Source organism: Cervus canadensis, chromosome 17 (assembly GCF_019320065.1).
Source record: "Cervus canadensis isolate Bull #8, Minnesota chromosome 17, ASM1932006v1, whole genome shotgun sequence".
In the NCBI taxonomy this organism is placed as follows: domain Eukaryota; kingdom Metazoa; phylum Chordata; class Mammalia; order Artiodactyla; family Cervidae; genus Cervus; species Cervus canadensis.
In genome coordinates, this window is record NC_057402.1 from 5699018 (window position 1) to 5713480 (window position 14463).

At 45.1% G+C, this 14463-nt stretch overlaps 1 protein-coding gene across 1 annotated transcript in view; it reads left to right on the top strand.

The window, feature by feature from the left end:
* Positions 1-1847: 1847 nt before the first annotated feature.
* Positions 1848-14463, top strand: part of LOC122419778 (exocyst complex component 3-like protein 4) — a 45629-nt gene continuing 33013 nt past the window's right edge. The window contains exon 1 of the mRNA XM_043434590.1: positions 1848-2153. Within this exon, the coding sequence (XP_043290525.1) occupies positions 1891-2153 (263 nt within the window). The 5' untranslated portion in view covers positions 1848-1890. The remainder of the gene's footprint in view (positions 2154-14463) is intronic.

Here is a 14463-nt window from a genome sequence, read left to right on the forward strand (position 1 = left end):
TAAGTTTTTTTCCCTAGGACGCCAGCAGCGGAATCCCCCCAGGAAGGTGTAGGGCCTGCCTCTTCTGGGAAATCTCAGTGACCCTTCCCACTAAATGTCTTTAACTGGAGCCACCGTGGGGAAGTGGGCCGTGTGCTGGTGGCCAATCAGGCTGAGGCCCACCTCCGTGCCCGCCCTCGCGGGCTGACCCCTGCCATCCCTCCTCGCCCCTGAGTGCGATCCTGTCTGTCCTCTGGGCCCCCTCCTTCTCCCAGGTCCTGATGAGTGGCTTACAATGTTCCTTGTGGTGTCGCTGCATCGATCCCCACTCTCCGCTCCCCCACGTCTGCCCTCGGGGCTCTTAGCACAGGCAGGGCACTGGGGCTCTCAGGATGAGCTTGGCAGGGCGCAGGACTGGTGCTGACGATTCCGCCCTGGAGGGAAGGGTCCTTCTGGGCTTGGGCGCCATGGGCTGGGTGCCCACTTCCAGCCGGTTGGTGCCTGCTCCTTCGGGCCTCAATCTGACCACAGGAGGGACAGGCTGTGTAAGGTATAGTTTGGGCCGAGGCAGAAAAGGAAAGATGACCTCAACAGAAGTAGGTTACCTTTATTCAGGCATGGAGAGGCAACAGTTGGCCTAACGACCAGGCTGAGCACCAAGAGGGGTCAGGGAGGCTCCAAATTTCATCTCCTGCATTGGGAGGCGGGTTCTTTACCACTAGCGCCACGTGGGAAGCTCCCCAGAGGCTCCAAATTTATAGGGAGGTTTGTGGAAGGGATAAGGGAAACGTTAATCAGGCGGGATGTTTTGGGTATTCTTTAGTTGAGATGGCATTTGTAGTTGGGCAGGGGGTGATGAGTCTTCTGGGCGGGTGTAGGGGGTGGAAGGTTTCCGGACAGGGGGTGATAAGTCCCAGACAGATGCAACCAGCCTGGAGCATCAGGGTGGGACCTAAAGTTCTGTTTTGTTTTCTCCGAAGTTAGATGATTCAGTAAGGGCCTTTGAGACTGTTGTTTTCTTTTCTAGGCCCAAAAGACTCCTTCAGGCTGTCCCAGCCGTTCCCAGCAGGGTCAGCTCCCTACAGACCCCAGAGTGCTACCCCCTCATCCTCTCTTTCACTCTGAGAAATTGTTGTTGTTTAGCCGCTAAGTTGTGTCCAAACCTTTTGCAACTCCAGGGACTATAGCCTGCCAGGTTCCTCTGTCCATGGGACTTCCCAGGCAAGAATACTGGAGCGGGTTGCCATTTCCTTCTCCAGGGGATCTTTCTGACCCAGGAATCGAACCCGTGTTGCCTGCATTGGCGTCTTTACCGCTGAGACACCTGGGAAGGAGAGATGGAATATTTCCTGCCGTATCAGTAAACAAGGGTGTCACAATCGTCAGCAGTTGCAGCCCTCCAGTGTGAACCTGTGAGCCCCAAGGGGAAACAGGAAGGAGAAAAATACCTGCTGCCTAGCAACCATCAGATGACAGCCACCCCCGACGGTGGTCCTGAGGAAAGGAAGCTCGGGATGTGAAGGTGCAGAGGACCTGACAGCTGAGGTGCGATGAAAGGAAAGATTTCAGTGACAGACCCTTGCGTCTTCCCACAAACAGAAAAGTGCCGAAGTCCGTGACTTGGGATATCTGGTTTTCTTTAATTAACAATAGCCTTTTGGTGTTCAGACTACTACCTTTCGTTGCAAAACTTCAATATAACCAGTCCCCCGCTCCCCTCCTTGGAGCAGTTCTCTCAGGGTACTTGAGGTGCTGCCTCCCAGGCTTGAAGTCCTAAAACTTCCCACCGAATGGAATGCACGTCTCAACTTTCAGGCTGTGAATATTTTTTAAGCAGACAGCCACCAGGGCCCCTGACTCTGACCTGAGCCTGGGCTGGGCTCCGCACGGCTGCAGGAATCAAAGGTTGGCATGATTGCCTCTGAGCAGGGCGGGGGGCGGGGGGAGGGGGGAGGATGGCTGAAAGTGAAAGTGGGGCTCACGGTGGAGGGTGGGGCTGGGGGTGGGGCGGAGGCCGGCCTGCGTGACCGTAGCTGGAAAGCCCCAGCCGTGGGTCAATCCCTCTGGCTGCTCCAGAGGCCCCACCGCCCAGGTCCCGCTCTGAGGACCCGGCCCCGCCGGCTTCTCCTGGTGGCCCTGCTCTGCCTGGGGTCCAGCGTCTACCCACCCAGCAGGTATGTCCACGCAGGTAGAGGAGGAAGGCCTCTGGGGTGTTGTGGGCGGTAGACGGGGATTCGAAGGCGTGAGGACAATTCCGGTTCTGCCAGTGGCTTTCTGGGCCAACGGCTTCCGCTTAGAGCCCAGACCAGAATGCCAGCTCAAGTCACAGTGAACACACACACACACACACACACAGGTAGAAAGCAGACAGATGCAGACTCACGGACAGAGCCACTCACAGACCCTCTGAGGCACACACACCCCAGGGGACGCCACAGTCACAAAAGTGTCTGCACACCCATGGGCTGATGCTCCTACGTGACATTGCTTATCTGTTTTCCTTGGGCACCTGCGGTGGTTGGACGCTGGGTCTGACCCACTCCCTGCCCTGGGGGGCTCTGGTCAAGGGCAAGATGCCCCAGACCCTGGACCTGCCCCTCAGTCATGGGAGAAGCTATGCACAGGTCAGGAACCAGGCGCGGAGCAGGAGGTCTTGACTGTGGTCTGGGGCTCAGGCGGTCAGGGACGGCGTCTTGCAGGAGGAGCCATCTTATGCTGAGCCGTGAAGGAGTTGGCAGCTGGAGAAGGTGAGGGTGAGGTCACTGCTGGCAGAGAGAACAGTCTGTACAAAGGTGTGGAGGACATGTGAGTGTGTCCAAGTGATCAGAGTGGGTGAGCGAGTGAGTGAGAGAGAGAGTGGGAGAAGAAACAGGAGGGGCCAGGTACGGCCTTGAATGCCGAGCTAAGGAGGAGTCTGTGCTTCTGAGGGTGATGGCAGCCTGGGGTGGGGACAAGGGTTATATTTTGTTGCTGTGTTAAGGGAAGTCTTTTTAAAATTTGTATTTATTTATTTTTGGCTATGCTGGGTCATCATTGTTGCATAGGCTTTTCTCTAGTTCTGGCCAGTGGGGGCTACACTCTAGTTGTGGAGGGCAGACCTCTCTCATTTCAGCGGTTTCTTTTGTTGTGGAGCACAGGTTCTAGGCATGCGGGCTTCAGTACTTGCAGTTTGGGACTCTGGAACACAGGCTCAATAGTTGGGGTACAAGGGCTTAGTTGCCCCACCGCATGTGGGATCTTGCCGGATCAGGGATTGAACCCATATCTCTTGCATTGGCAAGTGAATTCTTTCCCACTGAGCTACCAGGAAAGCCTCAAGAAGGGAAGCCTTTTAAGTGCCTTTTTGTTGTTGTTCCGTTGCTAAGTCGCGTCTGACTCTTTGCGACCCCATGGACTACAGCACGCCAGGCCTCCCTGTCCTTCACCATCTCCCAGAGTTTGCTCAAACTCATGTCCATTGAGTTGGTGATGCCATCCAACTATCTCATCTTCTGTCATCCCCTTCTCCTCCTGCCCTCAATCTTTCCCATCACCAGGGTCTTTTCGAATGAGTCGGCTCTTTGCATCAGATGGCCAAAGTATTGGAGCTTCAACTTCAGCATCAATCCTTCCAATAATTATTCAGGATTGATTTCCTTTAGGGTTGACTGGTTTTGATCTCCTTACAGTCCAAGGGACTCAAGAGTCTTCTCCAACACCACAGTTCAAAACCATCTATTCTTCAGCACTCAGCCTTTTTTGTGGTCCAACTCTCACATCCATACATGACTACTGGAAAAGTTATAGCTTTGAGTATACAGACATTTGTCAGCAAAGTAATGTCTCTGCTTTTTAATATGCTGTCTAGGTTTGTCATAGCTTTTCTTCCAAGGACCAAGCATTTTTTAATTACATGGCTACAGTCACCATCTTCAGTGATTTTGGAGCCCAGGAGAATAGTCTGTCGCTATTTCTGTTGTTTCCCCATCTATTTGCCATGAAGTGATGGGACTGGGTGGCATGATCTTAGTTTCTTGAATGCTGAATTTTAAGCCAGTTTTTTCACTCTCTTTCACCTTCATCAAGACTCTTTAGTTCCTCTTCACTTTCTGCCATAAGGGTGGTGTCATCTGCATAGCTGAGTTTATTGATATTTCTCCCAACAATCTTGATTCCAGTTGTGCTTCATCCAGCCCAGCATTTCACACGATGGACTCTGCTTAGAAATTAAATAAGCAGGGTGACAATATACAGCCTTGATGTACTCCTTTCCAATTTTGAACCAGTCCATTTTTCCATGTCCAGTTAAGAGCTTTTTAAAAATAGGCTTTTCTGGAGTTTAAGAAAGCTATTTCTAAGCAGGTAATCATATCACCTCCAAATAATGACATTTTTATCAGATCCTTCCCAATATTTATACCTCTTATTCATTTTTCTTGCCTTATTGACTTAACTAGTTCTTCTAGGCAAATATTAAATATTCTGAGAGCACACACGCTTGTCTTCTTCCTTATTTCAGAAGAATCTTACCTGGCAGAGAAGGATTTTAAGAGAGGTTTATATTTTGGCAAGACCCCCGACCGCTCTAAGGAGATGGAATCCAGGGGGTCTAGGAAGGAATACAGTTAGGACCTATGACCAGGTGATGGGGGATCACAGGTGGGAGGTACGAGGAAGACGCAGTCCTCTGCCCCAGGTGGCTGCTTTGGAGCTTTAAAGGATGGAGTGATGGCCCAGGCCCGGGGGAGGTGGAAAGACTGGGACTGTGATGGGATACCTGGGAGGGGCTGCTATAGGAGAGCAGGCCTAGGAAAAGCGGGTAGAAGTTAAGATGGAGATACCTAGTGGTGAGGGGAGCCCAGACTTGGTCACAGATAGGGTGACCTCAGATGGGAGCTTCCGATAAGCTTGACTTCTGGGTGGTGTTCCCATCCCTGCTACTGGCCCTTCAGTGGGCACATTAGCCTGACCTGGAGAACATGGGCCTCAGGGCGGAGACTAGACCTGGGTCTCTTAGCTCCTGAAGCTCAGCTGAGGCCAAGGTGCAGGGGCCAGGGCCTCTGAACACTCAGGGCAACAGAACAGAGAGAAAGATAGCCAGGGAGAGGCCCCATGGGTGGGGAGGCAGGCCCGGGGCAGGGGACACGGCAGAGTCAGCAGGGAGTTTGCAGTCCAGAAGACACCAGCATGATGCCTGAGAGGGCCAGCACAGGCAGGGGAGATTCTCACTGAAGGCTCACTGCCCGCCTGTTGAGGTCCTTTAATGGACCGGAACCTGATGGTCCAGAGTCGACGATAAGAAAGTGAAAGAAGGAAAGAGGCTAATATGCCCTGGGTTATGCAGCCAGCCTTCATGCCCCAGGGAATCATCCAGAAATAGAGAGAGAGAGAGAGAGAGAAGGACACGGGTACCCAAGTCTCTGGTGGAGCAAGGGTGCTTATTGAATTCTGTAAGAGTATATATACCGTATTACACGGTAGCTTCTTCAGATAAAGATCAAAAGGCCTGACTTTACAAGTTACCAAGGAAACAAGGAGCAATAGAGGCTATAAGGCCAAAAGGCAATCCATATCACAAGATGGTCCTAAGTAATCCCTTTCACCAAATGGAAAAGCTAATGAAGGAAATCCTATGCAAGCATCCCATCTCTATGATCTCAGTCCTGGGAGCAGCTTGCCAGCTCCTCTGGCCCCTGATAGGGACTGATAAGGAACAGAGGGCTCAAGAGAGATAGGAAACAGCACCCAGGAATCCCACTGTTAAACATTCCCTGACAATTTCCCCTATTTTATTATATTTGTAAAAAGTCCTGACTTTCTGAGTTTGTTTAGTTTTAACAACTTTGGCGGAAAGGCAACAGTAAACAACAAATATAATTGCCAAGACAATCGCCAGAGTTACAGTTCCAGACCCTATGCTGTGGGTGATGCTTTGAAACCATCCTCTTGGGTCTAGCCCAGATAATTCATCAGCTAGTTGTTCAGCTAAAATTTCCAGATTGGTGGATGAGGGCAGACTTTTAGAGAAGGTTTCAAAGATTTCTTTTTGCAATAATTGTCCATTCAGAGAGGCATTATCATGAATATTTTGTAAATGAAATTTGATTTGCTCCCAGTTATAGGAACTATGATTGAACAGAAGTAACACAGAATTGAGTAGAATTCCAATCACACTTTAATATCACTTGTTTTTGTACATCTGTTAATTGATCTGCAACCCATTTGATAGCTGTTTTTAGTTCCTGTATTTCATCTTGAATATCCTCATCTATCTGAGCCTGAGTGGCCCAGACAGTATGAGCATCTTTAGCCCAATTTTGGATAAAATCATGTGTTTGAATTGAGGTTTGTAAGGCAATGTCAGCGGCAGCAGCAGTGGTGCAAATAGCTATTAATCCCAAAATGCCAAAAATCAGCCATCCGATGAGTCATTTAGATCGTCAGAGTGATTTAGTAAGTACCCGGGAAGCAAGCCCAGCCATGGGACCTTCTTCCCAGGGCCGTTGTGTTGCAGGAAGGGGGATCCCTTCCAGGGCCCGAAACTGGGCTCTTGTCTAACACTTGGAAATGAATTGTCCAAGGAGACACGTGCTGACAAAGCAAGAGATTTTATTGGGAAAGGGCACCCGGGTGGAGAGCAGTAGGTAAGGGAACCCAGGAGAACTGCTCTGCGCGTGGCTTGCAGTCTTGGGTTTTATGGTGATGGGATTCGTTTCCGGGTAGTCTTTGGCCAATCATTCTAATTCAGAGTCTTTCCTGGTGGCGCACGCATCGCTCAGCCAAGATGGATGCTAGCAAGAGGGATTCTGGGAAGTGGACAGACACGCGGTGTTTCCTTTTGACCTTTCCCGAACTCTTCCAGTTGGTGGTGGCTTATTAGTTCCGTATTCCTTATCAGGATCTCCTGTCATAAAACAACTCATGCAAATGGTTACTATGGTGCCTGGCCAGGGTGGGCGGTTTCAATCAGTGTGCTTCCCCTAACAGTTGGAGATTTACTGGTAACCACAAGTTACGCTGAGATCAAAGAATCAAAAGGGATTCATTTCTTAAGACAGGTATACAATTTGCAATTTATACAAGTTACAGAACGTCTTATTGAATTGTAAGTTTCCTATAGCTAAAACAAAAGGAAGGGGAATACAAGCTTGTATGAAGTATGATTGATATCGTGAAAGAAATAATTACTGTGACTACTATGACTGGTTCCTGTGAAATGACCAGTCCAAGTTCCAAGTTGTTCGTTGCTCGCAGCAAGTTTCCATAAGTCCCATTGTTCAGGTCGAATTTGTTTATTGAGGATGATCCGAGGACTAGGGGATGCCATTCCACCATCAAGCCAGCCAAGAAGTCCTTTGTCATGGTAATGTTCCATCCTAGTATTAGTAACCCCCCAAGCTACCTGAGTAGCATAATCACACACAGTGCTGTTAATATCATCCGAGCAGTTAGACAACCACATACCGTGGGGTCCCCAATCGACAATGGTGTGGCTAGCCACAAATATTAGTTTTCCTGATTTGGCTTGACATTTGTCCCAACGAACAGGAGTATACTTAAAGTTCTTATAAGTAAACCCTTTACATATTGTTCTTTGTTCTATCCCTAACTCTTTCCCTAAAGTTTCAGTAGTGTAAACATGGTTCACAAAGAAAGGGCAGTAAATAATCCAAGCAATGTCCAAAGGTCTTCTTTTGAAGGCAGGACGAAAGCCCAAGTTTGTCCGCTGAAGTTTATGCATAATTCCCCTGGGCCCAGGCACAAAGGAAGGACTTCATAGCCTAAAGAAATGTTAATTAGTTTTCCCTCCTCCCCAGGGTGTTAGGGCTCCTTCACGTTCCAGGGAGGAGGCATATGGGAGTAGTCATTGGTTGATACAATCGGTCCTTTCTCCGTTCATTCTACGACCTGCAATAAAGGGGGGTTGGGTAAGTAAACCCAGTAAGTCTGATTAGTTAATCTGGCTCCAGCAGGATGGGGAGGAGGAGGGTCACGCATGCAAATGGAGCGAGCATAGCAGTAAGGTTTTCAGGACTCATAAGGTTGATGTCGCCAAGGGCGGTGCTTCCTGGAGATCTTTAGAGTCAACGTGGCCGGTATTGGAATTTCTTCCTCCTGGGGTTTTTTTTGTTTCGTTTCCATTTTGAATGCTGGGGGCCCCTTTGGGTCGAGTCTTCCGAAGAGGAAGCCATGTGAGTTCGTTGGATCCATCTGGGGAAATACAAGCATATCCCTTTCCCTGTAAGATTTCCCTTCCCAGATTTCCATTGTTTACCGAACCTGTCTTGATACCAAATGGGCAGAGGAAGAGAAGGGTAGTGAAATCGCTCAGTCGTGTCCAACTCTTTGCGACCCCGTGGACTGTAGCGCACCTAGGTGCCTTCAATTCCTCAAAATGTTTCTCTGCTCTTGTCAAGATATCTCCTTGTGGTAAGTTTAAAAAATTTAAAACAAACAAAGCTGTATTAACAATAGTTATAGGTTTAGAGGATATCTTACCTTGGCATCTAGTAGAGTCTGCTTCAGAAAGGAAGATAGCAATGTTCCAGGGTATTCCCCCTTTTAATTTTTTTTATTTGCAATTTTAGTGTGTGATGTGAATAAGAGTGTATAATTTGTTTTGCTGAGCAGAATGGAATTTAGTGTAAAACACTTTATATTCTTTGAGAGACCGGAATGAGGCTTTAGCGTTCTTAGTCCCATCTATATAGAAAACTTCAGCTTGAGGTATTGGCTGTGAGCTGACGATGCGGGAAATAATAAATTCAGTATTTTTGAAGAAATTCCATAGCTTGTTAGAAGGATAATGAAATGAAATTTCTCCAAAATATTCCAGAAAAGCTATTTGGAAATCAGTAGAAGTTTGTAAGGCATTCTCGAATTGAGATTTATTGACAGGTGTCACAATTTTATGGGGGATCAGAACCAATTAGAGTTTTAGTCCTATTTCTTCCATTGATAATGATTAGAACAGTTAAATCAAGGTAGGGTGTAAGTGACTTTTATTCCTCTAAAATGGGTATAGATCCATTCTATTGGGTGTTCTTGTTGGGCAAGGAGTCCCATGGGAGAATGAAGAGAGGGGAGTACAAATAGTTCTAAAGGTAAATCTAGTCTAATGTGAGTAAGAAATTGCTTCTGTAATTTATTTTGTACCCAATAGAGTTCCTCTGGTGCCTCTTGAGAAAGTGATCAAGGGCTATTTAAATCATGATCTCCTTTCAAAGTATTAGATAGATTAGTCAGTTGATAATTAGCAATGCCTAAAGAAGGTCTAATCCGATTTATATAACCTGAGTTTCTGAAAATCATTTAAGGTTGATTATTTGTCAGTATGAATCTGAGTTAGTTGGGGAGTAATACGTTGTCTATTAACAACAAATCCTAAGTAATGATAAGGTGTAGAGGTTTGAAATTTTTTCAGGGGCAATAGTTAGTCCACAGTTTTTTAAGCATTGTTGAGCTAAATCAAACATGTGTTGAGTTTCTGAAACAGATGGAACCGAAAACAATATATCATCCATATAATGGATAACAAGAGAGTCAGGAAATTGTTTTCTCACAGGCTCAAGGGCTTTTAGCTATATAGTACTGACACATGGTGGGAGAATTCATCATTCCTTGAGGCAGCACAGTCCATCGGTGTCGTTTATGAGGCCCTATATGATTAGGATAAGGGAGAGAGAAAGCGAATCTCTCTGGGTCTAAAGGGTGTAGAGGTATATTAAAAAAGCAATCTTGCAAATCAATAATAATAATGTGCCAATTTTGAGGAATAGTGGTAGGCGATGGGATTCCTGGTTGTAATGCACCCATAGGTTTCATAGATGCATTAACTTTTCTAAAGTCTGTTAAGGGATGCCATTTGTTAATTTCTTTTTTATAACAAAAATAGGAGAGTTCCAAGGAGAGCAAGATTCCTCGATATGTTTCAATTCTAATTGTGTATCTGTAAGTTCTTTAGCAGCCTGTAGTTTCTCTTTTGTAAGGGGCCACTGCTCTGTCCAAATGGGCTTGTCATACTTCCAAGTTATTTTAATAATTGTATTATTTGTTAAATGAGCAGTGGCCCCTAGGAAAAATGTGGAATGTAAATCTGAGTTTGCCATTGCATAAGTAAATCCCTTCCTATTAAATTAAGGGGGTGCATCTGTCACATAAGGTTTTAATGTTGCAGGTTGGCCTTTTGGTCCATCACATGGGTAGACTTGAACACTTTGATAAACTTCTTGCACTTTGGTTTGAGAAATTCCTGCAATTTGGCAAGAGATTTTTTTGTATAGGCCAGGATTTGGGCCATAAATGTTTGGATATAATAGTAATATCAGATCCAGTATCGAGGAGACCAGAAAATCTTTTACCATTAATTTTGATATTTATATTCAGTCAGGCAAATTCAGATACTAATGATGTCCATAAGGACTGTTTTTGACCTGTACTGCTGAATCCACCTGTCTGTACATCATTAGAGGAGTTAATAGAAATGTAAGGTAAAAGGAGTAATTGAGCAATTTTGTCCCCCTTTTTGAATTGCCATAAAATCTGAGATGACATCATAATTTGAATTTCTCCTTTATAATCTGAATCAACTACTCCAGGGTGAACAGTAATCCCTTTAGAAGTCAAACTAGATTGGCCAAGTAAAAGACCAAAGGTTTGTGGGGGCAGGGGCCCAAAAAGTCCGGTAGGTATTCTAGAAGGGACTGCTTGAGGGTAAAGGAGAAAATCATTTAGGGTTGGTATATCAATGGCAGCACTGCTGGATGTAGAGGGTTTGAGGGAAAAGATGGATTTTGCCCCTGGTTTTTGTTGAAGGGGACCTGGGAGTCCCTTGCTTGGAGTTTCCCAAAATAGGTTTTCCTTCAATATCAAATTTAGATTTACACGCTTTGGCCCAATGCATTCCCTACAGCATTGGGGGCACACTTTTGGAGGTTTTCTTATTAGCTTTCTTAGGGCAATCCCTTTTTAAATGGTTCTTATCCCTGCATATAAAACATCTCTCATTTCCCTTTTTAAAGCAAGCAGCCGTTGTTTCAGCTAGCATTTGCATTTTTTGAGTTTCTGATCCTAGATTGTGACAAGCCTTAAAATAATCAATAATAGTCCCTGTCTCATGAATTGGGGCTATAGCCTTTTGACATTCCTGATTTGCATTTTCATAAGCAAGTAATTTCTCTAGTTGCCTTTTAGCTTCTTCTCCGATTACAGTACGGGAAATAGTAGTTTCTAATCTAGCTTAAAAATCAGCATAAGCTTCATTAGGGCCTTGTAATATTTTAGTGTAGCTGCCTGTAGGTTCCCCTTGAGGAGTAATTGATCTCAGGATTCAAGGGCCACTGTTTTTAATTGCTTATGCAACAAAGAGGGCATTGTATTTGAGCTTCTATAGCATCAAATTGTCCAGTGCCCGTTAACATTTCAAAAGTAATTTGGTTTTGGGGAGCACCAGCTTGAGTGTTTTTGTTAGCATGATCTCTGGCTATATCTTGAAACCACATTGTCTATTGAAGATATTTTCCTGGTTTAAGGAGAGCTTTTATTAAAATTTACCAATCATAAGGAATAAAGGTTCCAATAGAAGACACCATAGCATTTAGAATCTCTCTAGTAAAAGGCGAATTTGGGCCATACATAGTTACAGCCTTTTTCATTTGTTGCATGTGAAAAAGGTTAATACCTTCATTTTGAGGTATTATTTGCCCTTGAGCGTTAGCATTTCTAAAAACTGGGAAGGCGGAAAAACCATCGGCTTCAGAGACTTGTGATTGCAAAGCCAGCAATTCAGAGAGACTCTGTCGTGAAGGACAGTGAGCAGGCAGCAATTTTTTGCAAATATGAGTTTGTGCTAAAGACTTATCATTATTATCCAGAAAAGTATTGCCAGCTTTGGTGTCACAGAGTATCTCAGGAGAGTCGTCAGAATCATTAGGTTCTAGAAAAAGAGAGACTTTTGGATTCGTGCCTGTTGGCAGAGGAGGAGCATTTGGAGCAGCCAGGGCAGGGCTTGTAGGAAAATTCTGAAATATTTTGTGTTGTTCTAATTGGGCCTTTTGTAAAGTTTCATCATCGAATTCATGTTCATGTAATAAGCATTCTGTCTGTTGTCGAATATCAGGAGGGCTAGAATTGCCTTGAAATGGCAGAATTACAGCTTTACTGAGAGCCCACAGGGGCCAGAAATCAATTGGAATATTTTTTCCCCGTCTGGTGGCTCGTTCAACATTCTCTTTGACCGGCTGCCAAATTTCTAAATCAAAACTGCCTTCATCAGTGAACCAGGGATTATGTTCAGCTATTGTTTGAAGGTAAGCCTCTACTCGTTGGCGCGAAACCTAAAGTCCCTGAACTTTAAATAAATGATGAAGTAAAGTAGAAAAGTGAGGGGGCTTTCCAGCCATTTGACCCATGTCCTTGTACTTACTGGCCTCAATAGGCCCTGAGTCACTCCGTCTGAAGTACCGTGTATACCAGGCCCCTGTTCTGGGCGCCACTTGTTGAGGTCCTTTAATGGACCAGAATCTGGTGGTCCAGAGTTGACGATAAGAAAGTGAAAGAAGGAAAGAGGCTAATATGCCCTGGGTTATGCAGCCGGCCTTCGTGGTCCAGGGAATCAGCCAGAAATAGAGAGAGAGAGAGAGAAGGACACGGGTACCCAAGTCTCTGGTGGAGCAAGGGTGCTTTATTAAATTCTGTAAGAGTATATATACCGTATTACACGGTAGCTTCTTCAGATAAAGATCAAAAGACCTGACTTTACAAGTTACCAAGGAAACAAGGAGCAATAGAGGCTATAAGGCCAAAAGGCAATCCATATCACAAGAGGGTCCTAAGTAATCCCTTTCACCAAATGGAAAAGCTAATGAAGGAAATCCTATGCAAGCATCCCATCTCTATGATCTCAGTCCTGGGAGCAGCTTGCCAGCTCCTCTGGCCCCTGATAGGGACTGATAAGGAACAGAGGGCTCAAGAGAGATAGGAAACAGCACCCAGGAATCCCACTGTTAAACATTCCCTGACAATTTCCCCTATTTTATTATATTTGTAAAAAGTCCTGACTTTCTGAGTTTGTTTAGTTTTAACAACTTTGGCGGAAAGGCAACAGTAAACAACAAATATAATTGCCAAGACAATCGCCAGAGTTACAGTTCCAGACCCTATGCTGTGGGTGATGCTTTGAAACCATCCTCGTGGGTCTAGCCCAGATAATTCATCAGCTAGTTGTTCAGCTAAAATTTCCAGATTGGTGGATGAGGGCAGACTTTTAGAGAAGGTTTCAAAGATTTCTTTTTGCAATAATTGTCCATTCAGAGAGGCATTATCATGAATATTTTGTAAATGAAATTTGATTTGCTCCCAGTTATAGGAACAGAAGTAACACAGAATTGAGTAGAATTCCAATCACACTTTAATATCACTTGTTTTTGTACATCTGTTAATTGATCTGCAACCCATTTGATAGCTGTTTTTAGTTCCTGTGTTTCATCTTGAATATCCTCATCTATCTGAGCCTGAGTGGCCCAGACAGTATGAGCATCTTTAGCCCAATTTTGGATAAAATCATGTGTTTGAATTGAGGTTTGTAAGGCAATGTTAGCGGCAGCAGCAGTGGTGCAAATAGCTATTAATCCCAAAATGCCAAGAATCAGCTGTCCAATGAATCATTTAGATCGTCAGAGTAATTTAGTAAGTACCCGGGACCCGGCCATGGGACCTTCTTCCCAGGACCGTTGGAGATTTACTGGTAACCACAAATTACGTTGAGATCAAAGAATCAAAAGGGATTCATTTCTTAAGACAGGTATACAATTTGCAATTTATACTAGTTGCAGAACGTCTTATTGAATTGTAAGTTTCCTATAGCTAAAACAAAAGGAAGGGGAATACAAGCTTGTATGAAGTATGATTGATATAGTGAAAGAAATAATTACTATGAGTACTATGACTGGTTCCTGTGAAATGTCCAGTCCAAGTTCCAAGTTGTTCGTTGCTCGCAGCAAGTTTCCATATGTCCCATTGTTCAGGCCCAGTTTGTTTATTGAGGATGATCCGAGGACTAGGGGATGCCATTCCACCATCAAGCCAGCCAAGAAGTCCTTTGTCATGGTAATGTTCCATCCTAGTATTAGTAACCCCCCAAGCTACCTGAGTAGCATAATCACACACACTGCTGTTAATATCATCCGAGCAGTTAGACAACCACATACCGTGGGGTCCCCAATCGACAATGGTGTGGCTAGCCACAAATATTAGTTTTCCTGATTTGGCTTGACATTTGTCCCAACGAACAGGAGTATACTTAAAGTTCTTATAAGTAAACCCTTTACATATTGTTCTTTGTTCTATCCCTAACTCTTTCCCTAAAGTTTCAGTAGTGTAAACATGGTTCACAAAGAAAGGGCAGTAAATAATCCAAGCAATGTCCAAAGGTCTTCTTTTGGAGGCAGGACGAAAGCCCAAGTTTGTCCGCTGAAGTTTATGCATAATTCCCCTGGGCCCAGGCAC